This window comes from Mesocricetus auratus, unplaced genomic scaffold, assembly GCF_017639785.1.
Source record: "Mesocricetus auratus isolate SY011 unplaced genomic scaffold, BCM_Maur_2.0 Super-Scaffold_100676, whole genome shotgun sequence".
In the NCBI taxonomy this organism is placed as follows: domain Eukaryota; kingdom Metazoa; phylum Chordata; class Mammalia; order Rodentia; family Cricetidae; genus Mesocricetus; species Mesocricetus auratus.
In genome coordinates this window covers 145,311,236-145,330,386 of record NW_024429266.1, presented here as the reverse complement: position 1 = coordinate 145,330,386, position 19,151 = coordinate 145,311,236, and the positions used below count along the sequence as shown (strand labels likewise).

At 44.5% G+C, this 19,151-nt stretch overlaps 2 protein-coding genes across 3 annotated transcripts in view; both read right to left on the bottom strand.

Moving 5' to 3' along the window:
- Positions 1 to 19,138, bottom strand: part of LOC101829335 (N-acetyltransferase 8-like) — a 43,292-nt gene extending 24,154 nt beyond the window's left edge. The window contains exon 1 of the mRNA XM_013114149.2: positions 19,019 to 19,138. The gene's annotated coding sequence lies outside the window, so the exon portion shown is untranslated. The remainder of the gene's footprint in view (positions 1 to 19,018) is intronic.
- On the bottom strand, positions 12,372 to 19,150 carry LOC101837324 (probable N-acetyltransferase CML1). 2 transcript variants are annotated; one of them, XM_040737327.1, is made up of 3 exons: positions 19,019 to 19,150; positions 13,603 to 14,289; positions 12,372 to 12,659 (listed from the first exon to the last, which is right to left on the bottom strand). In XM_040737327.1, the coding sequence occupies exons 2-3, from the start codon at positions 14,244 to 14,246 to the stop codon at positions 12,629 to 12,631; spliced, it is 675 nt and encodes a 224-aa protein (XP_040593261.1). In that variant the 5' UTR covers positions 14,247 to 14,289; positions 19,019 to 19,150; the 3' UTR covers positions 12,372 to 12,628. The 2 variants fall into 2 exon arrangements, with proteins under 2 accessions (XP_040593261.1, XP_040593260.1); XM_040737326.1 differs by having other exon boundaries at positions 12,372 to 14,289.
- Between the last annotated feature and the right edge of the window lies 1 nt (position 19,151).

Below are 19,151 nucleotides of genomic sequence, written 5' to 3'. Positions count from 1 at the left end.
GGAGGCGGGAGCAGGGAGCCCAGAGACTGGCCTTGTGCCTGCAGGAGACCAGGCGTGTCTACTGCCATCTAGGCTTCATGCTTAGAAGCCACTCAGCCTTTGCCTTCAATCACATTATTAAAAAAAAAAAAAAGGCACATCACAGCTTTAAAGTTTATAAGTCTGTGTATTACAATGCCTGCTGAGGTCATGCTTTGAAACTAGTCCATAAGAATCATGAAAAAGTCAAACAACTGGATTAGTGTTAACCCTCACACTGAACATATTCATATGTGTGAATGCCGCCGACTCTGTGTAATCCTTTCTATGCTCTTTGGTAGATTGTTCACCCGTGTCAGATGTTTGTGGCTACCAACAAAGGACTTTGTCACTATAATCCAGGAAAACGAAGACAAAAAGTCTACTGAAAATGTGTTCGACCATTTGAAGGGGAAACTAGTATCTGAAAAAGAGGAGGAAGGCAGGTTAGGAGCTGCTTCAGACATAGAAAACACCGGTGCCTTGTTTTTGTTTTGATATCAGGGGTTTTGAAAACTACCTCAGCAGTCAAGCCTTCAATTCTGGTAACCTTGAAGAGCACCGGGACAAACGATACCTAACAACACCTCAAATAAAAGGTCATTGGGTTCCTCTAAACCTTCCTGAAATAGCAAGTGCCTGAGATGTCAGAAATGTTACGGGCTGGAGAGATGATGTGGTGGGTAAAACTCTTGCCTTACAAGCATGAGCACCAGGGCTTGGATCCAGTACCAAGCTCCCAGTAACAAGCTGAGTGGAAGTACCAGCCTGCCTGTGATCCCAGTGTGCGGGAGGCAGAGCTCTGGATTCCAGAGCAAGAAGGCTGACCTGACTAACTGAATTGTGAGCTCTAGATTCAGCCTTGAAATATAAAGTGGGAAGTTTTTCGAGAAAACACTGTCATCTCTGGCATCTGTACACATGCCTGCACATATACTTATATGCAAACACATACCCCAAAGGCTTTATAAATCTGTATTTTCATAACAATAGATGAGAATTATGCTGATGCTGTTTATTAATAACCAGGGACTTATTTTTTGGACTCTTATTTAGCATACAAGATAATCACTTATGACATACAGGTTTATCACTGGATTTTGTTCAGATTCACTCCCTAAAAATCTCTTCTGTACTTGAAGAAATTCAAGAAATATTAACGCAATTTTCAAAATTATGTGGAAAAATTACTTGGGGTATTTATATATAGAAAAGAATCGAGAGGTGCAGGTTTGTGTAAATATAACAAGAAATGTTAGTTGCAAGCATTCTGTACATTATTCATTAAGTTTGGGTTGTGTAGTGATGTAATATGAAAATATCTCTTTCTAAGAGAATGGAACTTTTGCTGGCCCTCACAGCCAGGGTTAATTATATACCTTGAGGTCACTTAAGACTGACATTCTACTGTGTATTCAACTGTTTGTATAACCTGCCTTTAAAAAGATGATGTTCAAGGCCAATCTGTGGGTTGAGACCATTGGAAAACACTTATTTGCGGTGGTTTTAGGAACTGAGAAACTGCTCCGTAGCAAAATTATAGTTATGAAGCAGCAATAAAATAAATTTGTGATTGCAGGTTCCAGAGACCATCGGAAATAACATGTTTTCTGATTACCAAGAGCGACCCTCATGTTGAGAACGTGCAAAGTATCCCATGCCTTCCTCTGTGCTGCTTTTATGCTGTTCATGCATAGAGTTAAGTCCTTTGTGACGGACAGACGCACAAACACACATAGCTCAAACAACACACATACGCAATCTACAGACACATAGACAGAAGACACAGACAGGGAAAGATTACCAAGAAAGCCTCCAGGCAGCAGAGATCCAGACTTATGCAACAGAGACACAGGACAGAAGACACAGGGAGCAGGAAGTAGAGTTCAAATCCAGACACAGACTTGCTTAAATGACTCCAAGGGAAGTGCTTTTATTTCTTTCCCTAGTGTGACACCTGTGCATTATCTGCAACCTGGAGTCAATCACTAATGTATATAACCCATACAGGGCTGGAAAGATGGATAAGGGCACCGCCACTCTTCCAGACAACCTGGCTTGCACTCGCAGCATACACATGCTGGCTCGTAACTGTCCATAATTCCAGTTCTGGGGATCCGGTTCCCTCGTTTGCCCTCCGTGGACACAGTAAGCACACCTATAGTATACACATGTAAGTGCAGGCAAAACAACACTCATATAATAAAGCCAAAACATAGAAGTCTTTAAAATAAATAAATATTAAACTTATAAAGTACTTGTAGAATGTGGTTTGAAGTTGGTATCTAAATGTGTGTTTTAAAATGGAGTCAAATAGTTTTGTTGTTTTGTTTTTGAGACAGAAATTGAGGTAGACAAGCTCAACTCGAACTCACTATGCAACCAAGTATGGCCTTGAGAGCAGGTCAAATTTGGTTTCTATGTTCAGAAAATTTAGTTTCTTATGCTCATAACTGTATTTTGATGGAACTTTTAGCAGGAGTGATGAATTGCTACCTGCTTTAAGTATTTTTAAATTATATTTATCTATCTATCATATATTATGTTGTGTGTGTATTGGTCTTGAGCATTTGTGCGCCAGAGCCCATATGTAGACATAGACTACAACTTGCCACACTCAGTTCTTTCCTTCTACCACGTGAGTTACAGGAATAGGTCATCAGGTTTGGCAGCAATCGTCATCATTACCTGCTGAGCAATCTGGCTGGCTCTGTTTTGAGAGTTTGATCATTTGTAAATGCCTACCATTTACCAAATAGTTAAATTATTTCACATATAAACACTTGTATAAAACAATTAGCACATAAATATATCAGCAAGCCACAAACTAACATTCTGCCTCACAGACGTATAAACTGTCACCACAGAAGACACTATTGAGAAATTATTTGATGTCGTCATTTGTAGAATGTCAACAAAAGAGGTTTTGTGAAATCTCTGAAAATCTGGCAATTAAAGAAAACATTGACTTTTTTTCTTCCCTGGTTATAAATTTAATATATGTTCATTATATTAAGGTTTGAAAAAAGAATAGTATAAAAGAGAAAGACTACTGTCAGTCCTACTTTTACTTTAAAGGTTTATGTTGACTTTCTTTGTATGTCTGTGTATGCAAATGCTGACAGAGGCCAGATGAGGGTATCAGATCTCCTGGAGGTGGAGATGCAGGCAGGTGTGAGCCCACCTGACAGCTTTCAACCTATTGTCACTCCAGTGCCAAGGATGTGATGCCTCCTGCTCACTGCACCACCAGGCACACACACACACACACACACACACACACACACACACACACACACGCACGCACACGCACACACACAAAATACATGGCTGCAGAACGCTCATTCACCTCAAGTAAAACAAATCTTTAAAAGAACCAGTGAAGTGGGATGCTAGCATATGCTGACAAGTGACAGTCCCCAGGACTCTGATACCTCATTGGCTTTTCCTTCAGGCTCCCTGTGCTCTGTGCTTGTGCTAGGCACTTGGTGTGCACTGTTTAGTCTTCACTGTAGCTCCAGGATGCCAGAGGAAGGAAACAGATTTGCTCTTTCTTGACTTTAAAATAAATTTCAAACTAGACATGGTGGAGGACATCAGTAATCCTAGAGCTCAGGAGCCTGAACAAGGGGGGATTGAGAGTTTGAGGCCAGTCTGGGCTATGTAACAAGAGACTGTCTCAAAAAGATTGTTGCCCCCCCAAAAAAAAACTACAGAATGAAACAGAGGAAAAATATCTGACAGAGTGTCTTGTAACTTTCACACGAGCTCCCCACTCTATACTGACTGCTGCTTGCCTCTGGGGCTCTTCCACTTACTGCCTGCATACACCCTGGTGCTTGGCTTTCTTTCTTTTCGTTTTCTTTCTTTCTTGTTTTGTTTTTGTTTTTCGAGACAGGCTTTCTCTGTATTGTTTTAGACCCTGTCCTGGAACTGGATCTGTAGACCAGGCTGGCTTTGAACTCACAGAGAACCTCCTGCCTCTGCCTCCCGAGTGCTGGGATTAAAGGCGTGAGTCACCAACGCCCACCTTTGGTTTTCTTAAATAAGATGCTCACTTCATGGCACTTTCTATACATTGCTGGTAGTTGTCATGTCTCTTAGAACTATCCTTTAAAAATGTAGTTGAGATTTTTTTAAAGATAGCCCTGTCTTTCAGGACTCCGTAATTGGTTGATTCAGAATTATTTGGACCAGTTTACTTATGAGTACAATCAGTGGAAATGTCTTGGGACCTCAGCACACAGTAAGCTCACTTCCTCCTTTGCCTCTCATTAGAAGGTGTACTCTGTTCACTGGTTCCATTACGGGTGAATCAGGTTTTAGACACTTGGTGGAGGGGATCCTGGTGTCTCCACCATAAATAAAGGCATCTCCCCATAGCTGTGTACAGAGTTGAAAAATCTCTCAAACTCTATGGGCTATACCAGAGTTAAGATTCAGATCTGATGAAGCCTAGGTCCAGTGACCTCAATAAAAAATTCAGATCTGAGCAATGCCTAGATCCATAGATCTCAATAAATACCCAGCACCACCACTTCCCAGACTCTCAAAAATTTCCAGGTGCTGGGGTTATGGCTGAGGACCACCACACCCAGATTCCTCCTAAGAAATTTATTGGGAAGGGGGTGGCTAGGGAGCTACAGCCGGTATGTGCATGTCAGAGAATTGAGAATTGGTTCTTTCCTTCTAGTGTGGGATCCTGCCACTGAACTGCCCCACAGGGGCAAGAAAGGGAAGAAGAAAAGGCACAAACTCTTAGTGGATTTTGGTGTGAGCATTTGTTTGTACTCCTAATGCCAGTGCACAAGTTAGGTTGCTCCACAGTATTCTATTTCCTGTACATGGGGGAAGCTGCCCCCATAACACTCCTAATGCCAGTGCAGAGATGAGGCTGTCCCACAGCAATCTTACAAGCAATGACAGTTATTAACACACTCTCTACTTTGGACTGCTGTGCTGCTGAAGTCGGTGTATACGTTTGTTTTTTTAAGAAGATTTGTTTGTTTGTTTATTTATACAGTGTTCTGCCTGTATTCCAGAAGAGGGCACCTGATCTCATTACAGATGGTTGTGAGTCGCCATGTGGTTGCTGGGAATTGAACTCAGGACCTCTGGAAGAACAGTCAATGCTCTTAACCTCTTAGTCCTCTCTACAGCCCTCGGTATGTTTATTAATATTCATGTTACAACAATGATTTGTGAAGCTTTTTATTCTCTCCTTGGGATGTTTTCAATCCTTCTGAGCCTCTGATGAAGAAAACGAATAAATTATTGCCATTTTCCAGGCCCCAAACTCCAGCGAGCTCAGCTTCAGGCCCCAACCTCCGGCAACCCCAGCTTCAGCTTAAGCTTCAGTGTCAGCATCCCCAGCTTCAGCTTCAGGAAGGAAGGAGACCAATGGAGATGAAAAGACCCCACCAGCACCCACTGGAAGAAGAGATGGTAAGAATACAGAATAAGAGCTCACTCAGCAATAGAAAGACCAACATGACTCCACCAGAATCTAGGGAACCAACACCAGCAAGACCTGAAAAGCACTACATAGACGAAGCAGAGGAGACAGACCTTAAAAATTATTTCATGAAGATGATAAGGACCCTCAAAGAAGAAACAAGGAAATCCCTTAAAGAAATAGAAGAAAAAACAGACAAAAAAATCTATGAAATGGAGGAAAATTTCAAGAAATAAGCGGGTGTAGCAATCCTAATATCTAACAAACTAGACTTCAAATTAAAATCAATCAAAAGAGATGGAGAAGGACACTTCATATTCATCAAAGGAAAAGTCCCTCAAGAAGAAGTCTCAATTTTAAACATCTACATCCCAAATACAAAGGCACCTACATTCATGAAAGAAACATTACTAAAGCTCAAATTGCACATAAAATCTCACACACTAATAGTAGGAGACTTCAACACTCTGCTCTCACCACTAGACAGGACCTCCAGAGAGAAACTTAACAAAGAAACAAAAGAACTAACAGAAGTAATGACCCAACTGGGTTTAACAGACATCTATAGAACATTCCACCCAAATACAAAGGGATATACCTTCTTCTCGGCACCACATGGAACCTTGTCTAAAATTGACCACATAATAGGAAACATAGCAAATCTCCACAGATACAAAAAAATTGGAATAACCCCCTGTATTTTATCAGACCACCATGCATTAAAATTGGAATTCAATAATAACACAAATCGCAGAAACCCTACAAACTCATGGAAATCAGACAATGGACAATTGCACCATCCCTGGGTAAAGGAAGAAATAAAAAAAGAAACTAAAGACTTCCTGGAATTCAATGAGAATGAAGACACAACATACATAAACTTATGGGACACCTTGAAAGCAGTGATGAGAAGAAAGTTCACAGCACTAAGTGCCCACATGAAGAAACTGGAGAACAGTCGTACTAGAGAATTAATAGCACAGCTGAATGTTCTAGAACAAAAAGAAGCAAACTCACCCAGAAGGAGCAGATGCCAGGAAATAACCAAATTGAGGGCTGAAATCAATCAAGTAGAAACCAGGAAAACATTGAGAAGAATCAATGAAACAAAGAGTTGGTTCTTTGAGAAAATCAACAAAATAGACAAACCTCTGTCCAAACTAACCAAAAGACAGAGAGAGAGCATGCTAATTAACAAAATCAGAAATGAAAAAGGGGACATAACAACGGACTCTGAGGATATCCAGAGAATCATTAGGGCACACTTGAAAATCTTTACTCCAAAAAATTCGAAAATTTAAAGGAAATGGACAATTTCCTAGATAGGTATCACTTGCCAAAACTAAGTCAAGAGCAGATAAACAATCTAAACAGACCTATAACCCCTAATGAAATAGAAGCAGTCATCAAAAGTATCCCACACAAAAAAAGCCCAGGCTCAGATGGCTTCAGTGCAGAATTCTACCAGAAATTCAAAGAAGAGCTAATCCCAATACTCCTCAAAGTATTCCACACAATAGAAGCAGGTGGCTCACTGCCAAACTCTTTTTATGAGGCTACAATTACCTTGATACCCAAGCCACACAAAGACACAACTAAGAAAGAGAACTATAGACCAATTTCCCTCATGAACATCGATACAAAAATACTCAATAAAATACTCGCAAACCGGATTCAAGAACACATCAGAAAAATCATCCACCATGATCAAGTAGGCTTCATCCCAGGAATGCAGGGATGGTTCAACATTAGAAAATCTATCAATGTAATCCAGCATATAAACAAACTGGGAAAGAAAAACCACATGATCATCTCACGAGATGCTGAAAAAGCCTTTGACAAAATCCAGCACCCCTTCATGATAAAGGTCCTAGAGAGATCAGGGATAACAGGAATATACCTGAATATAATAAAAGCAATATACAGTAAACCAACAGCTAACATCAAACTAAATGGAGAGAAACTCAAAGCAATTCCTCTAAAATCAGGAACAAGACAAGGCTGTCCACTCTCTCCATATCTCTTCAATATTGTACTTGAAGTTCTAGCTACAGCAATAAGACAACAAAAGGAGATAAAGGGGATACAAATAGGAAAAGAAGAAGTCAAACTTTCACTATTTGCAGATGATATGATAGTTTACATAAGTGACCCGAAAAACTCTGCAAGGGAACTCCTAGAGCTGATAAACACCTTCAGCAATGTGGCAGGATACAAGGTAAACTCAAAAAAATCAGTGGCCCTATTATATACAGATGATGAAGTGACTGAGAAAGAAATCATAGAAACATCACCCTTTACAATAGCCATAAACAGCATCAGATATCTGGGGATAATGTTAACCAAGGAAGTGAAAGACCTGTATATCGAGAACTTTGAGTCTTTAAAGAAAGAAATCAAAGAGGATACCAGAAAATGGAAAGATCTCCCATGCTCTTGGATTGGTAAGATCAACATAATAAAAATGGCAATCTTGCCAAAAGCAGTCTACAGATTCAATGCAATCCCTATCAAAATTCCATCACAATTCTTCAAGGACCTGGAAAGAACATTAATCAACTTTATATGGAAAAACAAAAGGCCCAGGATAGCCAAAACAACCCTATACAATAAAGGAACTTCAGGAGGCATCACCATACTTGACTTCAAGCTCTATTATAGAGTTATAGTCCTGAAAACAGCTTGGTATTGGCACAAAAATAGTCAAAATGGAACAGAATTGAAAACCCTGATTTTAACCCACACACCTATGAACACTTGATTTTTGACAAAGAAGCTAAAACTATACAATGGAAAAAAGAAAGCATCTTCAACAAATGGTGCTGGCATAACTGGGTACTGGTATGCAGAAGACTGCAGATAGATCCATGTTTATCGCCTTGCACAAAACTTAAGTCCAAATGGATCAAAGATCTCAACATAAATCCAGCCACACTGAAACTTTTAGAAAAGAAAGTGGGAGATACTCTTCAACGAGTTGGTACAGGAGACCACTTCCTATACATAACACCAGCGGCACAAACACGGAGATCCACAATTAACAAATGGGACCTCCTGAAACTAAAAAGCTTCTGTAAGGCAAAGGACACAGTCACCAGACTAAAAGGCAGTCCACAGAATGGGAAAAGATATTCGCTAACCCCACATCTGACAGAGGGCTGATCTCCAAAATTTACAAAGAACTCAAGAAGCAAGTCTCCAAAACACCAAAGGATCCAATTAAAAGGTGGGGTGCAGAACTAAATAGAGAATTCTCAATAGAGGAGGCTAAAATGGCCAAGAGACACTTAAGAAAGTGCTCAACATCCTTAGCCATCAGGGAAATGCAAATCAAAACAACTCTGAGATACCATCTTACTCCTGTCAGAATGGCTGAAATCAAAAACACCAATGACAATTTATGCTGGAGAGGATGGGGAAAGAGGGGAATATTCCTCCCCTGCTGGTGGGAGTGCCAACTCGTACAGCCACTTTGGAAATCAGTATGGAGATTCCTCAGGAAAGTGGGAATTAATGTACCACAAGACCCAGCTCCACTATGTTCATAGCAGCATTATTTGTAATAGCCAGAACCTGGAAGCAACCTAGATGCCCCTCAACTGAAGAGTGGATAGAGAAAATGTGGTATATTTACATAATGGAGTATTACTCAGCAGAAAAAAAAAACAATGGAATCTTGAAATTCGCAGGTAAATGGATAGCACTGGAAGAAACCATCCTGAGTGAGGTAACCCAGTCGCAAAAAGACAAACATGGTATGTACTCACTCATATATGGATTTTAGACATGGATCAGGATAGTGCCAGTCTGCACTTCCACTGATAGAGAGTCTGGGAAACAGGAAAGAACCTAAAAGATATACATAGTACCCAAGAAAAGAGGATTGAGTCAAGATCCTCTGAATGGATGGGGAACACGGCTGGGGGGGGAGTGGGAGCTGGAAAGAAGAGAGGGGGAGAAGAGGAAGAGAGAGTAGGTCATGGGGGAACAGGAAGGTTGAGGGGGGGTATAATAGGGGGAAGAGGGAATCATAGGTTAGAAGACAGATCAGGCACCAGTGTGACCTCTAGTGATCTAAAAGGATGACACCAATTGGCAAGCTAAGCAATAGTGGAGAGACCACCTCGAATGCCAATTCCTGATAATGAACTTGATGTCTATAACCATCCGGGAGCCTTCATCCAGTGACTGATGGAAGCAGAGGCAAACACCCACAGTTAAACACTAAACTGAACCCAAGGAACCCAGTGACAGCGAGAGAGGAGCGATGAGCAAATTGGCAAAGAACGGGCTGGCAAAACCAGCAGAGACAGCTGATCTGAACAGGGGAGAGCTCTTGGCCCCCAGACTGACAGTGGGGAGGCCAGCATGGGACTGATCCACACCTCCCAATGTGAGAGTCAGTGAGGAGGTCTGGGCAACCTATGGGGCCCTGAGCAGTGGATCAGTGTTTATCCCTGGAATACAAACAGACATAGTGTGTCCCTAACACAAAGAGGGATGCTCTCTCAGCCTGGACTCTTAGGGGAGTGCCTGGACCCTACCCTGAATGAAATGGCAGACTCTAGATATCCCCTATGTGGAAGGAATTGGCAATAGGGTGGGAGGCTGGGGAGGGATGGTGGGGGGGGTGCGGGAGGAGGGGAGGGAGAGGGAACTGGGATTGACATGTAAAACAAGCTATTTAAAATTAAAAAAAAAAAAAAGCCAGGCATGGTGGCCTACCCTTGTAACCCTAGCTCTGAGGAGGCTGAGACAAGAGGATTTTTAGGGCTCTCTGTCTAGCCAGTGTAGCCTAACAGTTGAGTCTCAGGTCCCAGTGAAAGACTCACACACACACACACACACACACACACACACACACACACACACACACGCACGCACGCACGCACGCACGCACGCACGCACGCACGCACACAGTGGGGAGAATGAGATAGAAGGTATGGTTTCATGAGTCACATGTGTTTGACCCTTGGATGAAAACCCAGCAGGGGTGCGTGGAGGAGTTGCTGTGTAAACCAGTGTCACTGTTGCTCACCAGGCTTGGGAAAGACAAACAAGGCTGAGTCAATATGGAGGTGGTTTCTTTGGCACAACCCACCCACCATTCAGAACCCAGCCTGCCCTAAGCCTCCAGCTTCATTTGAGGAGAACCTGGTGGCTCACAGGCTCTGTCTATGGCCTCCTGCTTCAGCCCGTCCCAATCTGTGCCTGCTCAGTCGCCTGGAGCTGTGCTGGCTCATGGCCACTCCTGGTTTTCTTGTTTTGTTTTTCTGGGTTCACTGCAACTTCATTTAGTTACCATGGAAAGCAAAGAATGACCTTCTGGGTCAGTTGCTTTGGGAACAAAATTTAGATGCATCACGTCTGCCTGTCCTAGATGCCTTCACAGCCCTTTGTGCCTGGGCCAGCACTCTGCCCTTGTCCCTTCTGTCCTAGAGGCTGGCTTGCTGTACTGCCAGAGCCAGAGCAGCAAGAGGCCACTTCTCAGCCTTCACTTGGCTTTGGAGTGTGGGGGATGAGAAGGGAGGCCTGGAAGAGATTGGGGGATGGGGGAGTGACTGGTGCTTCGCTTGGGACCTCCCTGAGGGCAGGGGCTAGTCCCAGCTATCCAGATTCCCCAAACCTTGCCCCCTTCTTGTCCTTGATGACTTCAAACTTCTGCTCATCCCGTTCAGGCCTGTAGCCACAGCATTCTGGCTTCAGAGCAACCTGGGTGTGAGTCCTGTCCCTCACTGTGCTGTCAGCTTCTCGTCACTGTCATCGCTTTCCTGAGAGAATTCACTTGCAAAGTGGAAGGTTTGTTTGGGCACAGGGTTTTGGAGGTTCTAGTCCAGGACTAGACCCAGCTGCATTGAGGGCTGGCTTTAAAGGAGGGACACAGGTGACTCAGACACTGGCTCAGGAGATTGTCCTTCAGACCCTGGGCTTGGAAGAGATGAGTCCCAGGTGGGCGGCCTCTGGATTTCTCTTAACAGAGCACCACACTAGGTCCAGCTTGTATCACAGTCAGGGCTGAGCAGCCCTGCACTGGCTGATGGGCACTGCAGTAGGGATGGACACCTTGGTGAGGAGAAGCTAACAGGCTGTTCTCTGTCTGCTAGTCAGAACTGAGTGCGCGGAAGAATCTACCTGAGAAGTCCTGGGTCCAGACGCAAAGGCAGTTCCTGGACAGAGGCCTCCCTCAGGCATGGCTCAGTATGTACGTGGTCACACAGACCAGAGCCTTCATCCTCCCAGAGGCCCAGTGAGGCACATGCTTCTGGGTTCCTAGCAGGTGGGCAACTGTCCTTGTGGGGTAGAGGACACCCTGCAGTGCCATGACAAGAGGTAGTGACAGCATTTCCATTTCCATGGAGCCAGTGTTGAGACCAGACAGGCTGGATTCATGCATTTGAGAACAAAATCTTCCAACTCAGAAGGCCTTTTGGAGAAGGAGACTAAACACCCAGGGTTGAAGAGGGAATTCCCTGGGGGGATGACATCACTGCATTTAAATGGGAGTCTCCCTGATGTAATGAAACTTCACAGCCAACAATTACACCCACCCCATTCTCTCGAAAACAACAGCCCTTGATGGAGGACAGCACTCCCCTTGATCCACCAGGGGGCACCTACCAAACTGTGAGAGACAAAGCAATGAGACTCACATCTTTATGACAGAGGGTAGGCGCCAACCCCCCCCCCCAGCTGTTTCATCGTAAGAGGGCACCCAGGCGCGCTTGAGAAGACAGTGCTAGTTGGCAGCTTGCAGACAACTGCTAACTCTTCAGGTTTCTACACACCTCCAAGGAGCAGAGGAGACTTTTACAATGACAAGTATTGTGAGGACTTTCCTACAGAAATACAAACAAATGTCTGTACCCCAGATTGAGTACTAACAGACACTGGAGTCTAGTTTAGGTGAATTACTGAGTTTATTGAGATACGTGTAGGAATCTGAGCAAGGAGTTACTTATAGAAGCATGGATGATACAAAGGCAGCTTCACCACTGAAAAGCCCAGCCCATCACAAAAGATTCACCCTGCGGCCCTGTGCCACTTGGAATCTTCTCCCCAGCAATTGCTGCTTACCTTGGGGTAGGCCTCAGCGATCATTTGTCTTCCAGGTGCATCCTGATCTAGCTGTCTTCCCTCCTGGGCCTTGCATTTCCCTTATTGCCCGAGTCTCAGGAACCTTCTTTCTCTTTTTAGAAAGGAAGTAATGTTTCATTGCATAGGAAACAGCTACACAGCAGGTTTACTGAAGACAGCACTGCTGTGATATAATTGTTTCTAATTTCCAAATAAGGAGACTTCAGTGACTGCATGCACAGGTGTGTGTGGCGTGTCCTGGGTGCGTGCATACCCATATTCTATTTCTGAGAAAACAGCTCTCTCTGCATGTGGATAACAGGACTTTTGGGCCCCAAATGCAGGTGGCACTTAGAAATTTACTTTCCCAGAAGCCCTAGGGTAAGAACTTTATTATTTTGTATACATCTACCTGTCTGCTTAAAGAAAGTCTCCACTTTGAGGACATGAACATGAGCTAAAACAGCTCGAGGCCCTGGGATGCTAGTCTTTTTTTCCCAATAACCCTTTGACACTTGCATCCAGCACCTGGGGGCTCCTGTCTTGTTCCTGGACTGGGCCTAACTGAAATGAAAACCTGTGTAAGTGAAAACAGTGCAACACAAAACTCAGTGTACACATATATAAGATTGTCCAAGAATTAAAAAAAAAAAGTGGACTCAAGGTATCAGCCACTAAGTCTGAGAAAGTCAATGGCCACAGGCCAAAGTTTATGACTTCCTGAAACACAGAGACTTCCAAGTTCATTTTCCACACATTGTTTCTAATGCAACAGTAATATGGGGTTAGGTATATGAAGCACATGTACCCCAGAAACCCAGAGAACAGCAAAGCTCCCAATGTCCCCCCAGCACCCCTGCCACTCATCACATGCATTAGAATCTGGTGTGTACCAGCAAGGAGCTTTTATTGGTCACTACACTGACATGACAGGGTTCACTAGTTCCTGTAGAGTGCAGCAGGGCCAGCAGCTGCACAGGAGCGTAGGTCCCGGCCCCACTTCCTAGGCAGAAGGGAGGGAATACTTTAATTGAATTGTAGGAATATCCACTAACCTCCAGAACACACTCATGAAGTACTGGCCTGTTCTCCGGAAGCCCATGCTCAGGTAGAGGGTCTCAGCGCCATGCTGTAAGACACTGGTCTCAAGGACAAGATCACGGTAGCCCTGGCCCCGTGCAAACTGGAGGACAGTTCTGACCAGTGCTTTCGCTATGCCCTGTCCTCGATGCTGTGAGGACACAGACAGGTGGAAGAGCTCCAGCTGCTTCCTCCCTAGTGGGGGATCCTTGACTGGCAGGCACCCCACTATGCCCACCACCTGGTCCCCAGACTCAGCCACCCAGAAGGAGCCATGTGCATTCAGGTAGGACTTGGTGATGTCAGCCATGTCTGTGTGCAAACACTTGGCCACATACTCCTTCCAGGGCTGTCTGGCAAGGAGCCGCATGAGAAAGAGCAGAAAGAAGATGCATATAATCGCTAGCAGCCAGGAGCCAGACACCAGAACCAGGGCAAGCAGCACCCCAAGTAAGAGCAGGAGGGTCCGGGGCAGCGTCAGCAGGTGGTGGAAGGTGGTGGGGATGTGCTCCTCCATGCCCCTTGTGAACAAGTCCAGGACACTTTTGCGGTCACTGTCCTGGTACTGGCGGATGTGGTAAGGAGCCATGGGAGACTTCTGGGTCTCAAATCTCGGCATCCAGGAGAGACAGCTCTACCTGCCTGCACACCTTCCCTGAGCCCTGCAGGAGAGAGAAGCCATGTGAGTCCCCTGACCTTCCCCCTCCCAACACCCATGTAGGCCCTGTTCGAGGGTGTGTCTTTTGCTGTCACCAGAGCGGAAGCGGACCCCGACACTGGGAAGAGACATTGTGTCAGCAGCACCTGATTACTCCCCTGCCTCCTCCCCTTTCTAGCCCCTAGCCATGGGGCACTGGGTATGTCCCTTCTCTCTGAGCAGGTGTCTCCACCTGCAGAGCAGGAAGAAAGAAGATCCGGTTTTAACTCTGTGACTTGTAGGCAGCACACATATGAATGGCTCCTTCTCTGTTGTTACCCAGTTACAGGCTCTTTGGTATTCAGCACTGAGACGCCACGTTTGTGCAGGAAGATGTGATGTCCTGAGAACTGTGTTTCCTATTCAAGCTCCCTACATCACAGTGCTGTCTTCCCGAGCTCAAGTTCTAGCAAAGCCTCTTCTTCCCCTATAGATCCAGTGAAAGGCAAAGCCCCAAGAACCCCACCTTTAAATATTGTGATATAGGCCCAACCTTGTTCTCTTTCTTCTGACCTGGTACCACAGAGTCAGGAGTGTCTGGAATGGTTCCCATCTCTGAGTAGCACTAAGTAGACATTGTCATCTGCCTTCCCTCTGGTCAGCAGACCGGGGTAGGGACCTCATTGGTAGCTCCAGAATAATTGTAATCCAAAGGTCAAGAACTGGAATGTGGCAGTGGAGGTGGCACACATCCATTTTCCTTGTGACCCCATGGAATACACCCAGCCGAGCAAGCTCTGGCGTGACACACTGGGCCCATGCTTGAGAAGCATGCCATCTGCTCGCGGTTTCCTCCACTTTCAGTGTTTGTCTCCAATTCCCAGCCTGACTGCCTGAATGCACCTGCTAAAGACAGTGGTTCTCAACCTGTGGTTAGGGACCCCAGGGGTATTACTGAATGACCCTTTCACAGGGGTCTCCTAACACCATCGGAAATATCAAATATTTACATTATGATTTGTAACAGTAAAATTACAATTATGAAGTATCAGTGAAAATAATTTTATGGTTTGGGGTCACCACAACATGAGGAGCTGTATTAAAGGGTTATAGCACTAGGAAAGTTGAGAACCACTGAGCTAGGAGGAACCTGGGGTCTGGTCACTTGCTATGCACTCATACCTCCCGGCTCAGTAGGGTCTTCATAACAGGGCTCTTTCCTGCCTCAGCTGTACCTGCTCCTACTAAGATGGAGCTGTAGTCCACACCGACATCTGCACTCCTTATCCATCATGTGGAGGACACAACTGTTGTGCCTTGCGAGCCCTTTTCAGTCCCAGCAGATCCATTTTCCAAATGACAGTCCCCAAGCAGGGCGGCTGCTGGAGCTCAGAGCCATGCTCACAGCCGGGGATCTTCTCGAACCAGCTAGCAGCAATACCACCTCACGATACAGGAAAGAGTGGCTCAGCCTGCTCTCTTCCCCACATCAACATGAGAGTTTTTAAAGAAAGTATGAGAATATTTGTGTCAGGAAGAAGAGAAAGGGAGTATTTTATTTATTTGTATTATTTATTTTTCTTTTTATTTCCTTTTTTTTTTTTTGGTTTTATGAGACAGGGTTTTTCTGTATTGTTTTGGAGGCTGTCGGTCCAGCCTAGCCTCGAACTCACAGAGATCCGCCTGCCTCTGCCTCCCGAGTGCTGGGATTAAAGGTGTGCGCCACCAACGCCCGGCTTGTATTATTTATTTTTCAAGACAGTGTCTCTCCACATAGCTACATAGCTGTTCTGGAACTCACTACATAGACCAGGGTGGCCTCAAACTCACACAGGTCCACCTGCCTCTATCTCCCCAGTGCCGAGATTAAAGGCGTGCGCCACCATGCCAAATGAAAGGGAATATTTTAGATAATGAAGGATTTTTGGATGGTAAAATAGGATTTTGCCCTGAGTAAAATGACTGGGTTTTTCCAAAATGAAAAGGAAAGAGAAAGATAGGAGGGCAAAACCCAGGAGCTGAATGAGTAGCGAAGGGTCACAGTGAGACACTCGGTCTCAGGCGCTGCGGTCCTGGGCTGTTCTGGGGACTCCTTAGGTCAAAACTAAGTACATCCACACAACGTGTTCACTTTTCTCCAAAGTCATCGTGGTCAGTATAACTCATTTGGTATTCCTATTATTTTACCAGCACCATTCAGAATTAAAAACCAAGCCAAACCACAATCTTGCCATTTTGGCAGTCCTGCTATTTAAAATCCTGTCCTATATGTCTTTACCTTGACAAAAGACATACCTTGTTGCTGTATACATAATTCACTTACAACATCTATGTGTGATCATTAACACTGTTCCCCATTATTGGTCCAAAGTTTATTTTTAAATAGTGCTGTAGACCTAATGCCCTAGCCAGCTACCTAAATTTTGCTACGCCTTTAATCCCAGCACTTGGGAGGCAGAGGCAGGCGGATCTCTGTGAGTTCGAGGCCAGCCTGGTCTACAAGAGTTAGTTCCAGGACAGCCTCCAAAGCCACAGAGAAACCCTGTCTCGAAAAACGAAAAAAAAAACCCACTGGACAGGTTGATTGATATCTATATCTATATATATTTATATTTATATATATGTGGGAGGAGGGCACTTTGGCTTTGTGTAATTCTTCCATGTGGTGATGCTAACTGTTGTTGGCTCCTTTACATATATTTATGCCTAAAACACATCAGTTAGGAAGCACTTTAAAAACTGTTTTCCTCCAAAACAAAACTGTTAATATGGCTAAGTGTGTTCATGAAGTCCTATATTTATCGACTATTTTAAGTAAGGATAATTCAACATGCCCTAACAGTGTACATTCTGAGCAATGCTTCCTAATGTTTAAGAGGCATTCGATAATGGGATTTAAATGCATTAGATAAATAGATTTAAAAGCATCTATAGACAAGAGTGCCATGGCTCAATTGGAGGTTAGAGAGCAAGTCTGTGGAGTTGTTTCTCTCCTTCCACCTTAGGTGGGTTCCGGAGATTTAAGCCAGGCTTCAGGCTTGCTGGGCTATCTCCTGGACAAAATACTTCATTTTTAAGTTAGTTTTCCCTGAGTATTTGCTCACTAGTTTTGTTTTGTGTTCTCCTTTAAGAATTATATGGCTATTGTCTGCAGACATTCTGCAAAAGTACAGTCTCTAATGGGGGAACTCCTTTGGTGTTTTTGGAGATGCTAGACCATCAATAACAAGAAAAACAAAATGTAAAAAAATAGACTCCAGGTAGGCCTAAGAGCCAGTCCTTCTATACCTCTTAGCTGCCTAAAACTGGTCACAAAGGGTTTTATTGGCACTGATTCCTTCACATCTGTCACTTGTTCCCACCCTCAACACAGAATCAGATCAATCCAACTGGGACAGGTCTCATCCCAGGGATGAGAGATACGATCAAACCACTACAGTCAAGAGAACATTCTTCAGAGACGTGGAAAGGTGTCAGACTCAGAATCATGTCACTTGAATAAAAGGGCTTACACTTGGAGAACAGTGTCCTCATGGGACCCAGAAACAAAACCAACAGCAAGAATGGAGTCACTGGCTTTCCAAAAGTAAAGTCAAGAAGTTACAGAGAAATGGCCCTTATGCATGGTTACCTGAGACTGTTTTCCAACTCTGGTTCACACTTTTATTATTTATGTTTGTTTTAGACAAAGGAATGTTTCAGAAATTCTCACTCCAAGTCATAGCTGCTCCTGCTACATAGGGTATGCTCTCTAACACACATCTTTATGTGCTAGAGAATTCTTTTGCAAGTAAGAAGACATTGCCATGGTGTCAAAATGTCATCTTTCCTATAATACAGATCTCAGAGTTCCTACTAGTAATGAAGAATGACTGTGGACAGATGGGGACACTTTCATATTCTGTATTAGGAAGACACACTTGCACTCCATACTGTAGACATGAACCAAAATGAACATATTAGATTAGCATGGGCACACTCTCGTTTGTTTTTAACTTCCCAGCCCAGCCATCCCTGAAGGAGTGTAAGGTTAAGATCAGTAGACTCCGAGTTTCAAAAAGTGCCTGAGTCCAAAGATCTGTAGATGAGGAACGAGTGCAAAGGGTAACGAAGCAAACACGGATAACACCTCTCAGAAACGTAGCTAACCACCCGACCGGGAGGCAAAAAGGAGCTCCAGGAAAGCTGGCTGTCTTTGCCGCCAGCCCTATCTCCTCGTTATATAATCTGCTGCCTGGAGATGAGGTGGAATGCATGCCTCCAAGATAATTAATCTGCTTTCTTCTTGGACTGCTGGCTCTCTGGATAAACCGTGATTTTAAGATTCAATCCCTTCCTCTATTTATTGGGTTCTCTGGCAAGTAGCACGAACCAAAATCTGGTTTCACCTTGGTGGCCATCCTTCCCCAGGAGTAGCGCCCTGGTCTTGCACAACTGCCTGAGGCGGATAGCTAGTTTATGGGAACTTAGCCCCAGCATCCTTTCAAAGAAACCTTATTATCCTCCCGTGTGCTCAAAAGACTTGCGTCTTTCCTCTGCCACAGCTGTGAGTGTCCACTTTGCCACTCAACCTCCAGGCACTAGAGGAGCTCCTTCAATGTGAGACTCCATCACACTGCACCCCCGTCTTCACCCCCGACAGCACACTCAGTAAACTGAGTCTCAAAAGCTCTGAAAAACTGTGGCTCACGTCCTGGAAGAACCCGAGGCGGTTAAGCACAGGCTAAGAACAAAGCCGACACTCAACACCATACCTCAACTTCTGGGCCCGGCCCGTGGGTTCTTTGCACTCCCGACCCTGGGACCAACTCTGCACAGCGTCCGCAAGCAGCTGCAAGTAGTGACAGGAGTGCGCGCCAAATTTAGACTTGGACTGGGCCACGCCCA

What these genes read in the sequence shown, in the direction of transcription:
- LOC101837324 (XM_040737326.1), bottom strand. Translation starts at nt 14,246, where the DNA reads ATGCCGAGATTTGAGACCCAGAAGTCTCCCATGGCTCCTTACCACATC.